Raw genomic sequence first — 19,029 nt, forward strand, 5'->3', positions numbered from 1 at the left:
TTTTCATAAGGGATTGGTTCTTAGTACAATAGCACATGTTCCTTAAGACACAATTCACACAAAACAATTGTGTTTTGAGCCAAAAACATGCTTTCCTATGATCCTGTCTTATGCTATGCAACAGAGACTTATTTAAATACATGGTGGTGCTTTATGTACCTGAGAATCAACACAGCTTATTATTTCACATTAGCTATTATAGTTTTGGCACGTAGACGTAAAAAAAAATATGTTACCATCAGTTCCATTTGTTGATATTGTAAATATTAGGGCATTCGTAATGGTTTCACTAAAAAGTAAAAAACGCCCTAACACGTTACTACCATGCAGACAAAAATGCATCATTAAACTTAGCCAATAAAATATGTAATAGTTTCACTAAAAATACTTCAACTATTAAATGTTCTACATACATTACATAAATGGTCCTATGATTAAATAATATGAGATAAAATCTAAGCAATAATGATTAAATACTATTTAATGTGTATTATAACTAGTTTAAAAAGTAAATTAAAAACAAATACTTAATGATGCTTATAATATAGGATTGAAATATATTCAACTATCAAAGATGCATGAATTAGAGGTGGGCCCTTGTGTTAACAAATAATTGATGGCGCATAGATAAGAATAAGAAGAATGGACCGCTTGGTGACTTGGCCTTGGCTTTGAGTACAAATATGGATAAGAATTCCAACTTTCATGGCCCCATAGATGACTTGGATAAAAGTTCTAAATCAAGGTACATAAATAAAATTTCAAATTTTGTGTCTATTATCAGTTAATTTTTTATTGGTGTTATTAGTGGACAAATATCTGAATTATGTATCAAGTTAAATGTTAGAATCCTTTACACACATTGGATGAATAATATGACATATCTGTTTGATTATTGACTTTGTATTGTTTTTAACCAAGTAACATTAATTTAATTATTTGTCAATTTCTGAAATCCGTAAGTTTGTATAGTCTTATGCTTACTTTAAAAAAAAGCTATAGGCGAGTGGCAACACATACACTTTTGTAGTTAAATGATAGTTATGGTTGAAAAGCCAAAAATGGGTATAAGATATTATATCACATACAACAAAAGAGAGAGAATTAGTGAGTTAAATTTATATCACATCTTTGGACATTACATAATACTATTTTTTTTTATTGAATATAGCTAACAGATAACTAGTTCGAGTGTAATGCCACCAAAACTATAGCATGTAATAAGGTCGGATATTCACTTTTTATGTACAGAAGGTAAAATTTTTAATTTATTTAACAAAAATTATATAAAGTTTTGTATTTTTTCATTGAAATAAATAAAATTTGAATTTCAAATGACAACTTTTGAAAAGGTTGTAATTGTAGTATGTTTGGATGCATTCAGAAACATAAAAAGTTGTCGGTGTCGGGTATGAAAATATTAAATATTGATAATTATTGTTTACACCACAACGACTCTACATTGTTAGATTGTACTTTTAATACTATGTGTTTTTGTTGTTTCTTGGTATTCAACTCATTCACTAGTACATCACAAATCCTATACATTCAAAATAATATGTACGTATTTTCTATAGAATCAACAAAATATTCAATCAAGAAGTACTACTACCAAAATGTTTTGAACATATTGCTTTAAGTGAGAAAGAGAAAAGAACTTCACGATTAAGTATGCTTGAGTGATATTCTTCAAAATGTGTGACCTTGTGAGAATTTGTCGTTCGATCGACTGAAAATGATTTTGTAAGCTTTCGTGAACAAAATAAATAAATTTGTTTTGATGTGAAAGATAAAATGTTGAGAACATTTTTTATGAAGTAGTAACTAACCGACAAAAAATTTACATATATGCATATATGAAAAACAGATACATGAAAATATGTATATTTTTCTTATGTCGTGACTATTAACCCAAAATCAAATCTAAAATACGTACTAACAAACGTAGAAAAATACGTATTCTATTATTATTTTTTCTTTTAAAAATCTGTGTGTAATAAGATATTGAACTTTCTATTATCAAAAGTAATTACAGACAATGGAATTAGATATGTTTTATTAAAGAAATTAATTTTTGTTGCCACGAGCCCATGCTAGCCGAATTCCGCAGCCCAGAGCTTTATGTCTGTTAGCCCGTGTTATATTTCATGCAAGTTATGCAACGAATATTGGACCTAGTGTGGTCACTCCTCCAGTGTCCAATCCTCGTGCTAAAAACTAGACTTGGGCATAAAAACGGGTTCCGGACCCGATCCGGATGTACCTGACCTGGAAGCGAACCCGATGTACCTGACACGCGAGTTCAAACCAAGCTTCAGTTGCTCAGAGAAACCATACCAAGAACTGAACATGACTCACTGGAACTTGTTCCACATCTACCCGGTCAAAACCGGATCCAAAACCGATAAAAACCCGGAAAAACTGGTCAAAAACCAACAAGTGAAAGACGTTAATGAGCACCGCCCCACCCAATTGCCGGGGGGTTGGGGGGGGGTTGACATTATTGAGAGCTAGACAAATGATAAGAAGAGAAAGGTGTCGTTGGCTAAACGGCTAGTTTAATAAAAAGAAAGTTTGTTTAAATTAAATTTACATATAAATTCCCGAATAAATAATCTAAGCTATTTCCACACCAATTGCTACCCGATCTTCTTAGTTCACTTTTCAATCTTTTTTAATTTCACACAACTCTTCTTTATCTCAAAATACGAATGTATCAAATATCAACCAATCAACGTAGACGCAAAATAGATGAGGGAGGTATTTTTCACAATTCGATCCCCACAAATACCATATACCCCAATGTGTTTATTTGTCTTGTAATATTTTTATTAAGTAAATCTATATTTATTTATTTACTAAATATTTTGTTTATCTTTTGTCTATAATATTATAATATTTAGGGATATTGGTTTTTAATACCCCTAATATTTATTATCAGTATTGACGTTGATTTATAATTTGGATGTAACATTATATTCAAAGTTTAGCAATCCTGGTTACTATGTCTAAAACAAATAAAAAGTATTTTAATTATAATATTTATGTTAAAAAGTGTTACATGTTTAAAGAATCATAAAACTATATATTATTTTACGGAAAATATATTCAATCTAACTCCAATTCTTCTACCTATGAACATCTCTGTGTCCCGAAGGATCAACAAAGGGATATTCAGACGTTGTCCATCGACTAGCCTTTCTGTCTTATCTTATGCCCTAATTCACCCGACTTCGTAGATAAACCTCGCGGAGGAGCCCTTAGATTTTCAGGGCATTTGATTTTCACCAATGTTTTCATTACCCTAGTTGACATTTGGTTTCCACTTTGTCCATTACCATTACCATTGTATGAGTGTTTCACTCGAGTCTATTTTGGTCAAAACTGGTTGACCTAAACTAAAATAGTACTTAAAAAAAAAAGCCCAATTTTGACCTAAACTAAACTAATACCTAAAAAAACCATTTTCAACCCAAACATGTATTGACTTGTTACCCGATCCGACCCGTTCATAGGCCTTTTTTACATGGGTACATCATGGATGTGTGAAACATGATATGAATGAAGGCGTTGACTAACCTCTTACCTAAGCCCACGCCCTTTCCCCACATGAATATTTTATATATTCATTCTCATAAATAAACTCATATCGAATAATAACCACTTCCCGCCATCTTAGCCGTTGGCAAAAAGGGAGCCTTTACCTTTATCCTCCTAACCACCATCCCCTTTATTTAAAACCCCAAATTTCACCCATCTTTCTTTAATTATATATTATTCAACCATATGTTGTTTTTCATCTATTCCTGCTTGTTTGTTTACTCGTTTCTTTATTATTTACCTTTTTACTACATTTTGTTTATCATCTTTTCTTATTGTAGGACATGATTAGCTAACATAACAAGTAACAACACTTATCAACTTCACACCCAACAACTTCCAATCCCCAAACTCATCCCTTGTGTCATTTCAATTTTACATTTTTTTCACTTAGATTATTTTTCATAATGATGGGGACTATGTCTCTTGGTTCTTCCATCGTTGTTATGCGAAAAGAGGCCGTGAATTTTGGGGGTGATTACAAGAATTACGCATGGTATCGAAGAAGCAAATAGGTGTTTAATGTGTTGTCAAAGTGAAGGAAATGTGATCAGGAGTAATGGGGTGGTGTCTAATTTGACAAAGCGGTCGGCTTTGGTCAATGCGGATCATGGGACCGTTGTTTTGGACACCGAAGAATTGGTTTTGGCTCCAAACGGGAATGCGAATGGTCAGGAGTTGGTTTCCTATAATGGTGCACAAAATGGTTCTGTCGTGGATATTAATGTTAATGGCATTGGCATTGTGAATATACTCAAGGGAAAAGGTTCTTTGTTACTGGTGCAACTGGGTTCTTGGGCAAAGGTAACACACACTTTTTTGAAAAGATATATATATTTTTTGGCACGGGTTATGTTTTATTTCTAACGGTTCAAACAAGCTAAAAAATAGGTAAAATGTTTGAAAACTCGGCCAAATGTGAAGTTACAGCCTAATAAATCGCCTTATCAAAACATTATAGTGTTGTCATAATAATAACTTTTTTTAAGTAACACATATGAAACAGCTAGTCAAGAAGTGTTTAGGGACAGCCTGACCCGCTCATCAAAATGTTACCCTTTCGTCTAGGGGTGTGCACGAGACGAGTCAAAGCCTGAGCTTGAGCATGGCTCGTTTTTTATTTATTAACTAATTTATATACATTTATAATTATTATTTATATATATTTAGTTACAAGTTTTGTTTATAGCATAACATATATTATTTATTTATATTAATCATAAAAGTTATATATAAGTAATTGGCTTAACCAGTTTTCACCTGCTACCTTACTCGCCTATTTTAACACCTTTCTCCCCACTTAAGTCGTACATTTTGCCCATTTTGGTGTCATTCTTGGATGCTAGTAACAATTTTTATTGCTCACCTTTTCTAACACTTTGATTTTTTGATAAATTTATAAACCATGTAGTGTTCATAGAGAAGATACTGCGAACGATACCCGATGTGGGGAAGATATATCTTTTAATCAAGGCAAAGAACACGGAAGCTGCCATGGAAAGATTGAAAAATGAAGTATGCATTTTTTTTTTGTCTTCTTTCTTCTTCATGTAGGAGTCCTATGTGGCAATTTCTACTCGTTTACTTATGACTTGGTTGATTTGGGTTGTGTTTGACCTCAAATCAGTCAAATCAAAAAATTGAGCTAAATGGGATGTCGGTCAACTGGGTCAAACAAGTTCAACTCGCTCTAAATGGTTTTTTTCTTTTTTAATATTTTTTATTTAAAATTTACAAGAAACTCGTTGAAATGCAATGTTATTAATCTCTTTTGATATATGACCAAAATTCATTTATTTATATACTTTTATAGAACCTATACAGTCACATGTGTAGGTAAACTTATAAAAATGAAAAAAATATCAACAAGTTAGTTTAATGGTTTTTCATATACATAAGATAGACATATCACATATGTATGTAAGAAGTAAACATTATTAAAATACGAATCGTTGGTAGAAAAAGTTAAGTGATTGAGGTTTGTTCTTTTTTTTCTCGTAATAATTTAGTCTTTTGTAATGTACTCTTCCATTAACGTCTTACGTAACTACATAAATTTCTAAAAAAACAGACAAAAATGCTTGTGGAACCAACTACTAAAGTAATCCTTTTGACCCGCACCCACATTGCCACTTCTAGTCTTATGCAACACTTCAACTTTATACGATCTATCTCATTATCATTAAGTAGTAAAATTAAATTTAATTTAGGATCGTGTTACAGATAATCAATACCGAACTTTTCAAGTCTCTTCAACAAGCTTATGGGAAATCATATCAAACTTTCATGTTAAGCAAGTTGGTTCCTGTGACCGGAAACGTTTGTGAATCTAATCTCGGGTTAGATGAGGATACAGCAGAATTGATAGCAAAAGATGTTGACATAATTGTAAATTCTGCAGCTAATACTACTTTTGATGAAAGGTAGCTTCTTATAACTTTAATTATTTAAGAAACCAGCCAGAAATATAGTAAAATTTACTAAATTTTTTTAAAAGAATTGCAGATATGATGTAGCTCTTGACATAAACACTAGCGGACCTAGTCCCCTTATGAGCTTTGCGAAAAAGTGCAAGAAACTCAACCTTTTCTTGCAAGTTTCTACCGGTAAAATCATTTGTACTTATATCATGTTTTTATTTTAGATGGTGTCTGTAAGTCTGTAACACATCAAAATTTTACATACTTATTTACCATTTTTTTCCGTTTCTTGTAGCATAAAAACCATATATGGATACGGCAAGTATATTAGAAACATAGTGTGTTTTTTATGGAATATAAACAAGAAACAAAAAGTACTATAAATATAGTATTAGTATGCTACCAATAACATTAAAAAAAAAGCAAAAAAGTAAAAAGATTAAAACTTTATATATTTTGGACATGTTTTTTTTTGTTGGTAGCATAAAAACCATATCTGGACGTGAAAAGTTTATTATATACGCAGAATGCTTCTCATAGACGTGACAAAAGGTACTAAAAATATAGTATTAGTAAGCTACCAATAACAGAAAAAATGATGAAAAAGCATAAAATAGTTTAAATATTTACCTACTTTTGACCGTATTTTTTCTTGCTTGTAGCATATGTGAATGGACAAAGACAAGGAAGAATAATAGAAAAGGCGTTTAACGTAGGCGAGAGTATAGCACGAGAAAGCCTAAGGTATGGGAATCATATGCCAAAGTTGAATGTAGAAGATGAGATTAATATGGTTTTGGAATTGAAGAACTCTTTGGGAGAAAATGCATTGGCTCAAAAGCTAAAAGAAATTAGATTAGAGAGGTATAATGGAATTTCATATGATATTATCTTGTATTGTTATGGATGCTCACTAAAGATCACCCACAAAACATCTTGTTTTCTTTGATTATGTGATTCAACCAGGGCGAAGCTATATGGATGGCAAGACACGTATGTTTTTACGAAGGCAATGGGAGAAATGATGATAGATAAAATGGGAGGAGATATACCCGTTGTCATAATCCGGCCTAGTGTCATTGAAAGCACTTACAAAGAACCTTTTCCAGGGTGGATGGAAGGAAATAGGTACACGTTTTCATAGAGGTGGCAAAATGGGCGGGTGAGACAAGTTGGGTAACATGTCAAAACAGGCTAGGCTGAACCATGAAGACATTTTTTTTCCCTATTTGATAACTAATGAGTTAGATAAGATTAGGGGCGTATATGGGTCAATTTGAGATCAAACAAAACCAATAAACCAAAAATTCGGTTTTTGGGTTTCTAAAAACTGTTAGTGTTTTTTTTTTTTTTTTTTTTTTTGTTTTTGTCATTTGGGCTTCAATATTTTGGAAATGAACTTGGGCCTCAAACTATGGGCCTAAAATTTTCTGTCCATTGGATAATTAGTTGATTATTAACATTTGGGCTTAAAAGTTGTGGTCACATACTCACAATATTTATTAATATTTTATTATAAATTACTTAGCATTCAAAAACTGAAGTAGTAATCCAAAAATTTAATCACAAAAGTCAATTTATTTGGTTTTTATGAGCTTGGTTTGGTTATATAAGCCGGTTCAGTGTTTCGGTACATGCAAAACCAACGCCGTACCAAAAATCCAGTTTTTTGAAAAACATAAAATGAAATCTTCAGTTTTGGGTTGGGTTGGGTTCTTTCGATTTGTTTACGTCGGTTAATTCAGTTACGGGTCCGTTATTTCCGTTTCATGCACACCCGTAGATAAGATTAACAAACTTATTGTTAGCATAGTTATCAACATTTTTAATAAAGCACTTTACAATGCAAATGCTTTGGCTTACTTTCGACACGTTTCCATTTAAGCTAACTAGCTAAGGTTATAGTTTTATTGTTTGAGCCGTTAAATATGAAAACATAAACCAAACCATCTTGTTTTTGACAAACGTGTCAAAAACGCCTCCTCTACTTTCCTTACTAATTACGGCCTGATTGACCCCTTATCGCGTTGATGTCCAAGATTTGTGCTTTTCTCTCTCATTTGAAGGATGATGGATCCAATTGTACTTTACTATGGAAAGGGACAACTTAGTGGATTTCTTGTTGACCTTAATGGTGTTCTTGATGTGGTAAGTTCTTTTCTTGTTCATGTATTCACAAAACTACATAAATTTATCTCATGAACCATGGGCCCCACAAAACCGTTTCAGGTTCCAGCTGACATGGTGGTGAATGCCATCATGGCAGCCATGGCAAAACACGTGGCGGGTGGGAAAACCAAAGATAACCACATTTATCAAATAGCTTCGTCCGTAGTGAACCCATTGGTGTTTAAGGATTTGGCAAGGTTGCTTTATGAACACTTTTGTTCTTCACCGTGTTTGGATTTAAAGGGCAGGCCGGTTCATGTACCGATCATGCAACTTTGTCGGTCCATGGAAGAATTCTCGGCTCATATATGGAAAGATGCGGTTAATAGAAGTGGATTGATTGCTTCGTCGTCCACAAATAAAGGGAAGCTTGCACTTAAAATTGAAAATATATGTAAGAAATCTGTGGAGCAAGCAAAGTACTTGGCCAATATATATGAACCATACACATTTTATGGTGGAAGGTAATATTATACTTCAATCTTGATTGAATTTACACTTAGTTATGCAAAAGAGTCAGGAAAATAATATATGAACTAAATGTGTAATTTCAATGGAGGTATATATGAATTAAACTCTTAAGGAAACCTATTATTGACCTACTGGCCATAAACTGATAAATCTTAGTAATAATAATACTAATAACTATATTAACATCGTCTTTAAATTGGAGCATAGTTGTTAATCAAGTCCAACTTGTTACGATTAAAAACTTAAAAACATGACAAAAAAAGCTAGACTGGAACTTGAAACGACGACACAATCAACGGCTAAGTTGATTAGTATTTTTATATGAATCTTGATGATCGAGTGTTTTGCTCGAGTAATCATGATATCCGACATATTTGACTCAACGTGTTCACATGATCCATGTAACATGTTGTATGAAGCTCATAGAACATGTGGGATTTGAACATGAGATCATTTTGAGTCAAAGCTATATGGCTATCATGATATATATGAGGTCATTTGATGATCAAGTAACTTATGCAAGCTTGAAACTCTTATTTTGGTAGGTTCGATAATAGCAACACTCAAAGATTAATGGGGATGATGTCTGAAGAAGAAAGAAATACATTTGGGTTTGATGTGGAGAAAATAGATTGGAGAGATTACATCTCAAATGTTCATATTCCAGGGCTAAGGAGGCATGTAATGAAAGGAAGAGGAATGTGATATAAATATTATTAATATACACTACAATATATGCATATTTAGGAAACCTTATCTGTAATAAAATGTTGTGATTTCTCTCTTTTATCATTTTCTCTAGAATTTAAAGGAATCAAAAGGGAACACTAATTGAATGTTATAGTTAATGAAATTGTAGCTGTCTTTAAAAAAAATATGTATGCCAAAATGTGACTTGTAATTTGCAAAATAAGTGGTTTGCTTTGAAACTTTTGTATGTAGCTAATTTTTTTTTCTTGTTTACCTGACTCCATTAAATTTCCTAGCATGTTTACCGTCAACATTCAACATAACACGATATGTGCACACATTAGTTGAGATTAATTAAATTGTCGATATCATCACTTTCAAGATAATGTCACAAACAGCAAGAAAGAGGATGTAGCAAACCTTTACCATAGAAGTGATGTGACAAATGTATATGATGGATTAGTTGGAAAGTCAAGGTTACAAATATTTGCAGGTGTTATAACATCAAGTTTTGTGTTTTTTGTCCGGGTTTTCTTCGTCTTGTGGGCATGTTTATAATGTAATGCAATTCTATGATAGTTTGTTTTGATATTCTTTATACCTAAAAGTTAAAAAAGTGTTATTTTCGATAACAATTGTACCATCTATAAAACTATCTATCCGACCCGTCTCAGAGAATGCTAAAAAAAATTAGGCCTCGTGCGAGACAAATTTTGGGCCTCCTTATAATATAAATTCATCAATTAAATATCAAAAAACCATAAAACGAATACAAATGTTTTAAAATAAAGCTGACATATTCCTTAAAATAAACAAAACAAAACTAGTGTATCAAAACGATGAAACTTAAGCGAATTTTGAGGCTCTCTTAACGTTTTAGACACGGGAGGCATGATTTCTAGACAAAAACAAAAATATTAACCATTCATTATTACTAGCAAAAAAAAAAACAACTCATCTACTCAATAAATTAAAAAAAAATAAATCTCAAACTGATCAACGAAGTGTCAACAGTCAACAATCATCATCAAAAAGAAAAAAAAACACTTTTGTGTCAAATTTCAAACCATAATAAAAAACGATTTTGCAAGCACACAAGTCACAATTGTTGATGATAGATTTATTAGCAAAAGAAAGTAATAAAAATCATAGTTACATACCGTAGAGGCTTCGATCGATTCCAGATTTTCGGTGCCCGGTGGCTTAATCTCCAGTCGCAATTGTTGATGATAGATTTATTATTGAGTCCGACGTACAGTGGCTTTTATTGGAATATCTATATCAAACAGGGTTTTATTGGGTTATGTATATCAAACAAGGTATAATAAAATATAAAACCTCTGGGCCCTCTGGAAATTTGGGCCTCGTGCCACTGCACGGCCCAAAAACTGGGCCTAGTATCTATCTCTAATCGTTTTAAATGAAACTAAATAATCAAAATTTACGTTTTAGATGTTTATATACACAAGGTTTGGATCAAATCAAATGAAATTAACATGCTACACGTGAGAATCAAATAGAGTAATTATATATACAAGTAGACTAATTATGCAATTACATAATTACTCTACTTGTGTATATAATTACTCTACTTGATTCTCACATTTAGCATGTTAATTTCATTTATACGTCACTCAACCACATAATCACTTGTACGTCATACTTGTGAGAAAAAACAGGACAAAGACAGCATGCACAAATTGAATTATGAGCCCAACCCGGTTTGGCTTCAATTACACACGATCAACATGGGGTTTTGATTCAAACTAGTAAGGGTTAAACCGGTTTATAAGGGAAAATGATCGATTCAGTTCGTGTTCAATCTGTCTCAATGGAGGATGCCAAAATTAGTTCAGATTAAAACTCAATTCCGGTTCCCGACCCGGTTTTATCATCTTTACCCTCTGGCCCGTAAAATCGCTTCTAGGGGTGGGCATAAAACCTGGTTCAAGATGCATACCGAACCTACAGGTACAAACCAAGTTTCAGTTTTACAGAGAAATCGTACTTAAACCCATCGGAACCGGTTCCACCTCTACCCAGTCAAAACCCGGACCCGACCAGGCCAAAACCCGATAAAAACCCGGCAAAACCTGTCAAAACCCAGTCAGAAACCTGATCATACCAGAATCGGTTCCTACCTGATTTGGTTAATAACTTTTTTAATCAAACTTGGAACCGCTTCTTGTAAAATCCCGATTTGCCCACCTCTAATCAGAGGTGCACAAAATACCTGGTTCCGGACCCGACCCGAAGTCAGTTCCTATCCGTCCCTGACCCGCGGGTAGGACCAGATATAGGATTTCTCCCCGAAGTCGTACTCGGAACCGGAACCGACCTGGAACAGGAACCTGAAATACCCGGTCAAAACCCGACCCTACCTTACCTGAAACCCAAAGCAACCCGGTGGAACCAGTCATAACCCGGTTAAGAACTTGATTATACCCGGAACTAGTTTTGATTTTTGTTGACCATACCTGGAACCGGTTCCTACTCGGTTTCCGGTTCCTGAAAATACCCGGTTTGTGCACCTATACCTCTAATTGCTTCTCTAGATTAGAGGTGTACAAATCGGATTTTTCCTAATACCCGGGTTCGGGTATGGAACCGGTTTCGGGTATAGCATACCCAAGTATAAAAAAGCCGGTTTCGGGTATTTTCTTTCGGGTCCGGTTTTGGGTATGGGTTTTTTGATGATTATAGTACTAAACCATATATTGTTGGGCCATGAGCCCAATCTTAGACCCTCCTCACAAAGCAGTAAAACACTAAAACCCATTAAAAGATTTTGATATCCGTAATAACAACAATAACAAATTCTCAAACCAAAAAATCCATATATTAACCAGTTTCCATTATTCCAATCACGTTTGTTGAGACTTCAACATCTCCGTTAAATCAGATCTTCACCGTAAACCAGATCCACCACCGACAACCGCCACCATGAAAGTGGCAACACCGTCACCGTCATCTCCATCCAAACTAACCGCCAAAGACGCCGAATCTCTCTTCCGCACCAAACCTATATCCGAAATCCGTACCATCGAATCCGCCACTCGCAAACAAATCCAAAACAAAAGCGAAGAGCTCCGTCAGCTCGTCGGCAACCGTTACCGTGACCTAATCGACTCAGCCGATTCAATCGTCAACATGAAGTCATCATGCCACTCTATTTCCAATAACATTTCGTCAATTCACAACGGTATTCTTCATTCTCTCTCGTCTACAACAATTAACCCTAATTCTGTTTCCTCTAATCCCGCTAGGGCTCGTATGTACGGAATTGCGTGCCGTGTTAAGTATATTGTTGATACACCTGAGAATATTTGGGGTAGCCTTGATGAGTTAATGTTTGTCGGTGCTGCGGCACGGTATATGCGTGCTAAGTTAGTTTACCAAGGGTTAACGAGTAATGATAATAATAATATATTATTGAAGTTTCCGTTGTTACAGCATCAGTGGCAGATAGTTGAGAGTTTTAAGTTGCAGATATCGCAGCGTAGTCGCGAGAGGCTGTTGGATCATGGTGCAGGGGTTAAGGATGAGATTTCGGTTTACGCGGATGCGCTTGCGGCGGTTTCGGTTATTGACGAGCTTGATCCTGCGCAGGTTTTGAAGTTGTTGCTGGACTCGAGGAAGTCGTGTGTTTCGCAGAAGTTGAATGGGTGTAAGGTGTCGGGTGAGGATGTGATACGGGTGTTTTGTGATGTGTTGAAGGTGATTCAAGTTAGTGTGGCGCATGTTGGGGAGTTGTTTTTGCAGGTTTTGAGTGATATGCCGTTGTTTTATAAGACGGTGTTGGATTCGCCGCCTGTTTCGCAGTTGTTTGGTGGGATACCGAATCCGGATGAGGAGGTGAGGTTGTGGAAGGAGTTTAGGGAGAAGTTGGAGTCTTTGATGGCGATGTTGGATAAGGATTTTATTGGTAAAGCTTGTTTGGAGTTTTTGAGGAGTTGTGGGAAGGAGATAGTTAATAAAGTTAATGGAAGGTTTTTGATTGATGCGATTGATAGTGGGAAACAGCTTGCTGCGGCTGAGAAGTTGATTAGAGAAACAATGGAAGGTAAAGATGTGTTGGGAGGAAGTTTGGAATGGTTGAAAAGCGTTTTCGGTTCTGAGATTGAAATGCCATGGAGTCGAACACGTGAGCTTGTTTTAGGCAATGATGATGATCTTTGGGATGAAATCTTTGAACAGACCTTTGCAAGCAGGATGAAAGCAATAATTGATTCAGGATTTAACGAAATGAATAATATAGTCAATGTGAAGGAGTCGATTCTCGCCATTGATAAAGGTCAAGTTGGTTTTCAAGATTTTATGAATCGGTCTCCTTTGGGTGGTGGAGTTTGGTTTGTGGAGCCCACCACTAAAAAGACTAGTTTAGTGACGAGCCCTAAGGTATCACAAAACGGTAGTGATTATCAGAGCTGTTTAAACGCTTACTTTGGTGATGAAGTTGGTCGAATTAGAATGGCAGTTGATAACCACTGCAAGAATGTACTTGAAGACCTGTTAAGCTTCTTAGAATCCCCAAAAGCCTCTTTAAGATTAAAAGAACTAGCACCATATTTACAAAACAAGTGCTTTGAAAGCATATCAGCCATACTTACAGATCTCAAGAACGAGCTGGATCACTTGTATGCTGCATTAGCAAATTCTTCATCATCATCTCCAGTTACAACAGTTGAGAGATCACTGTTCATTGGAAGATTATTATTTGCATTCCAAAAGTACTCTAGAAACATCCCTGTTATTCTTGGTTCTCCCAGATTATGGTTGAATGAATCATTGTCAGCAGTTTCTGGTAGGGCATCAGCATCACCACTTTCGAGGTATTCTAATAGCACGTTTGACTCTTTGACTTCGGAGAATCATGGGAAGAAAATGCTTACATCACCTAGAAGACAATCTTCACTTGCTGCTTCTGCATTATTTGGAGTTGATGATAACCCGAGCCCACAACTTGATGAACTTAAAAAAACAACACAGGATCTTTGTATTAAAGCTCATAACTTGTGGATAACTTGGGTGTCGGATGAACTATCAGTTATCCTCTCACACAGTCTCAGAAATGATGAAAGTTTATCAGCAACCACTCCCTTGAGAGTAAGTGGTTTTCAGTAGTTTTATTGCATTACCATTTTGAAATTATAAGTAGTTATAATCTAGTTTGCTTTTTGTATACTGATTAGGGCTGGGAAGATACAATAGTTAAACAAGACGACTCATCAGAGATGAAAATCTCACTTCCATCTATGCCTTCTATATATATCACCTCGTATTTGTTTCAAGCTTGTGAAGAAATTCACAGAGTTGGCGGTCATGTACTTGACAAACCAATTTTACAGAACTTTGCTGCAAGATTACTGGAAAAGGTATTACTTTTGTTGGCTAAGAATCCAATCTTATCATTTTGATTTTTACTGAAGCTCTTTGATTGTGTTCTGGATAAAGTTTTCAAGTAAAGATAACAAAGTGGCAGTCTCATCCATTTATTTATGAATGGATCAATTCAGGTTTTGTTTCATCTCAAAAATGTCAATCTTAAAAAGATTAGCTTGAAGTGAAACACGTTTTTTCCTCAAAGTTTGTTTTAAAGCATAAAACCTCCTAAATCATTTTGTTATAAGGTTAGATTATAATTGACATAATATAAATTTTGTAATCATATTTGATACTAATTATTTATAATAAAAAGTAGGCTTGTAGAGGAACCGAATGGAACACACAGTGCATGTTCATGCTCGTTCGTTTTACTTTAACCGAACAGTCGATTAAACACAAATGATTAAACGAACATACTTTTTTTGGTTCGTTTGTTAGAAAATACAGGTGTTTGTGTTCATGTTCGTTAACAATATAAATGAACGGTTCATGAACATAAGCAGACACAAAGAACATAAACAAATGAATATATCTGAACGTAGATGAAAGAGCATAAACGGACATAATTGAAGGACATCAATTAAAAGTAAACGTGATAATCAATATGTTGGGTTTTAAAAATTAATAAAACTTGATGAAATTGTAATGGACCTAAAGCTTTTAATGAATATATAAAAGAACATACTTAGACAAGGTGACAAACGTATAATAGCGAACACATATGAACATATAGGAACAAACATAAACCAACTTAATAGACGAATATTCACAAGCATAAATGAACGAATTAGACATGTGTTTATGTTCATGTCTTTAACTAAATGAACAAAAAATGTTGTTCGTTTGTTTATTAGATAAATGAACATAAATGAACTTCTCACCGAACAATTCACTAGACGTTCGCTTCGTTTACGGGCCTAATAAAAAATAAGTGTTTTTGAATGAAAAGCTTTTCAGTTCAACCCCACTCGGACAGACAGAGTGACAGACAAAACGTTGCCCGGTTTGACACGAACCCACTTTAATCCATATTCTTCTCGTATGATATTGTAGGTGATTGATCTTTATATGGATTTCCTCTCAAATGGTGAAGACCGTTTGTCTGAAAAAGGAGTTTTGCAAGTCTTATTGGATCTTAGATTTGCTGCTGACATTCTATATGGGGGTGATTTAAGTGGACCCGAGGAAGTACCAAAAACATCAAAGTCAAAAACAGTTTATAGACGGAAACAAGATGCACAACAACAAAAATCGGTTATGAAAGATCGCATTGACGGGTTGGCGGTTCGTCTCTCACAGAAGCTAGATCCCATAGACTGGCTAACGTACGCTTTTGGTTACCTTTTTTGGATAAGTTTTGTTACTTCTGGTGTGTGGTTCAGCTTTTAATTGACGTAAATTAGAGCTAGAAAATGGGAGATTTTTTGGTATGGGTTATGAAAATGATGATTTATTTCTTTTATAGCACGAAAATTATCTTTATTTGGTTATAATATACATTCTTTTTCCAAATAAACGATGTACGAGGTGTTGGTATGGTTTTTGAAAATTATGTTTTGTTTTTTTTATGATCACGAAATTTATTTTATGATTTTATGCATTAAAATACACTTTTGTGTTAGGAGTGTGCATGGATCGGTTTGGGTCGTTGGGCTCAAACTGAACCAAAAACCAAAAATCGGTTTTGAGTTTTTGAAAACCATTCTGTTTTGGTGGTATCAGTTTTTGGTCTGTGTTCGGTCGATTTTACTATTTGGCCTTGAGAATTTTGATTCACAAAAAAAAAAAATTGGCCCAAAATAATGAATTTGTCCTTAAATCTTATTGTTTAATAATGATTAATCGATTGTTGTACATTTGTGCTAAAATATTTTGGTTACACTTCTAAGTTTGTGTGACTTTGGACCTGGTTTACTTGTTTCCTTTAAGCTATTGTTTTGATTTTACTCCTTTGACCCGTTAGATACAGCACATCCCTAATGTTCCATTCATTATGGGTTAAAATATGATTTCCAGTTTTAATTCTGATTATTTTTAAATATAACTAAGTCATAATTCTTAATGCTTTTTTACTTTTTGTTTTGTAGGTATGAGCCATATCTTATGGAGAATAAGAAGCAGTGTTACCTGCGCCACGCTGTCCTATTTGGTTTCTTTGTTCAGCTTCGTCGGTTGCACACAGATACCATGCAAAAGTTGCCTACAAATTCTGAATCAAATATAATGAGATGCTCTACTGTTCCTCGTTTCAAATACCTTCCCATCAGGTTCATCTTACATTTATATATTTTATTTATTTGATTATGTAACAACACTTTGATTTGACTTGTTATTAATCTTGCATTTTGGTATGCACTATGCAGCGCTCCTGAATTATCTGCAAAGGGGACAAGCAAGTCTCCTTTATCAACATCTATCGATGATGTTTCCTCACGAAATTCTTGGAGAAATTATACCCACGAGGATATGGATGATAATACGAGTGCCGGGGTTGCAACACCTTTCTTGAAATCTTTCATGCAGGTAATCAACAGATCTGATTTTTTATGGGTTGGGCTGGGTTGATTCATGTATGTTTGCTCAAAATATAAACTACTGTTGAATGTGATTACAAAGTTTATATTATTCTTTGGTCTGTAAATGAACCGAATGTTCAGTGAACCTGAACAAAAGTTTTTGCTCATTTAGTTAAACGAACAGACATGAGCACATGTCTTGTTCGTTTATCTATGTTTGTGAGCATCCACCCAGTTAACTTCGTTTATGTCTGTTAACATACAAAGTTTTATGTTAAATACTTTGTAAATGCGTTTTTGAAGTGTAACTTTTATATACATTCACATTTTTGCTGTGAAATTGTAAAAGTATTATTACGTAAAGAAAATGAGAAAAACTAAAAAAATGGGGATAACAGGTCGTGTTCGTGTCATCCCGCGTATATCAATTTTTGGGTTTGTGTCGGATTGGATCTGCCACCCTGGATTTTATGTATTAAAAATCAGTCCGGGCGACTTTGAACACTGTTTTAGTTATTTTTATATTATTTCATTTTTTAAAGGTATTTTAGTTATTTTACCAGTTCAAATAAATCATAACGCGAACTGAATGTGGACGTTAAATATTGTTAAAATGACAGGTTGGCAGTAGGTTTGGGGAGAGCACTCTGAAACTAGGATCCATGTTAACAGAAGGGCAAGTAGGCAGGTTTGGTGACATTTTACCTGCTCAAGCAGCCGGTCTTCTTTCACAATTTACAGCCACCCGATCAGATTACTGATATCGCTCATCCCACCTTATAAACACACCATTAATCCCAAAGTATATGATTTGATACTTGGGTGCCAAGTCAAGGAATGGGTCGGCCCCATGAGGCCCGAATCGTGCAAGTGTTCAGATGAACATATAAAGTTTGTGTATGTGGATTTTGGGAGCACTATATGTAAAGGAGGCAAACAGTTTTAAGTTTATTATGAGTGAAAGAATATAGGAAACGGAGGCTTCTAGAACAGCAGTGGTAGTTTTGTTGTTTTGCGGCTGAGAATCGTTTTTATGGTAATAACTTTGTTTTCCGCGAATTTGTTATATCAGTTGTATTTGTTGATTATAACCGTGCTTTTTTATACAAAAGACGATCAAGTGTTTTTAGCTCGGTTGATGTTAAGATGTGTGCATTTTCTCTCTTTTGTTTAGAAAGTTTGTTGTAAGACAAGTTAATGGTTTTCAGTTACACTTTGCATCACACATTAGTATTTCAACTTGTGGATTATCAACCAAATGTTAATTTACCTGGCTATGCAATTCTAGCATGCAAATGCTGACCTTGATTATGCAAGGAAAAATCGTATGATATTCAGTGTATCTATAATATTTATGATAGGTTTTACAAGCAACAAGGAGCCTCTGGTTATGCAAGGAAAAACGTATGATATTCATACTGGATCTATAATAGTTATGATAGGTTAAGCAGCAGCATACAAAAAGCAACAAGGAGCCACGTAATATATGCCTTGCTGTAAAATTCGAGACTAATCGCTAATGTGATTTAGTTGAATTGGACCAAAATGTGGAAGACAGTCGATGGCGGCAATCCTGTTCAACATCATTGAACAAAAACATAACGAGGTTGACATACATTTTGCTCGTGAGCAAGTACATCGTCGTCTGGTCTAGACACTCCATGTTTCATCAAGGTTTTAGGTGGCGGTAATTTTCACAAAAGGCCTTCCACATGCTCTTTTAAAGATTTCTGTTCCATTCCCAGCCTAGGATATTCTCTCGCTTCGACTGCGGGGGT

The 19,029-nt window shown here is 34.6% G+C and overlaps 1 protein-coding gene and 1 pseudogene across 2 annotated transcripts; both read left to right on the forward strand.

The window, feature by feature from the left end:
- The first annotated feature begins 4,122 nt into the window (after positions 1-4,122).
- Positions 4,123-9,512, forward strand: LOC143548962 (fatty acyl-CoA reductase 2, chloroplastic-like; annotated as a pseudogene). The gene is made up of 9 exons (XR_013138048.1): positions 4,123-4,404; positions 5,021-5,115; positions 5,824-6,023; positions 6,106-6,206; positions 6,683-6,884; positions 6,987-7,148; positions 8,087-8,168; positions 8,250-8,653; positions 9,206-9,512. The product of XR_013138048.1 is annotated as a fatty acyl-CoA reductase 2, chloroplastic-like (transcript).
- A 2,574-nt stretch (positions 9,513-12,086) lies between these two features.
- On the forward strand, positions 12,087-18,319 carry LOC143549000 (conserved oligomeric Golgi complex subunit 1-like). The gene is made up of 6 exons (XM_077040019.1): positions 12,087-14,456; positions 14,543-14,725; positions 15,789-16,060; positions 16,823-17,002; positions 17,099-17,258; positions 17,872-18,319. The coding sequence occupies exons 1-6, from the start codon at positions 12,294-12,296 to the stop codon at positions 18,010-18,012; spliced, it is 3,099 nt and encodes a 1,032-aa protein (XP_076896134.1). The 5' UTR covers positions 12,087-12,293; the 3' UTR covers positions 18,013-18,319.
- Positions 18,320-19,029: the final 710 nt, after the last annotated feature.

Source organism: Bidens hawaiensis, unplaced genomic scaffold, assembly GCF_021521415.1.
Source record: "Bidens hawaiensis isolate Kalapana, Puna unplaced genomic scaffold, B.hawaiensis_p1.1 tig00015346_1, whole genome shotgun sequence".
NCBI classification, from domain to species: domain Eukaryota; kingdom Viridiplantae; phylum Streptophyta; class Magnoliopsida; order Asterales; family Asteraceae; genus Bidens; species Bidens hawaiensis.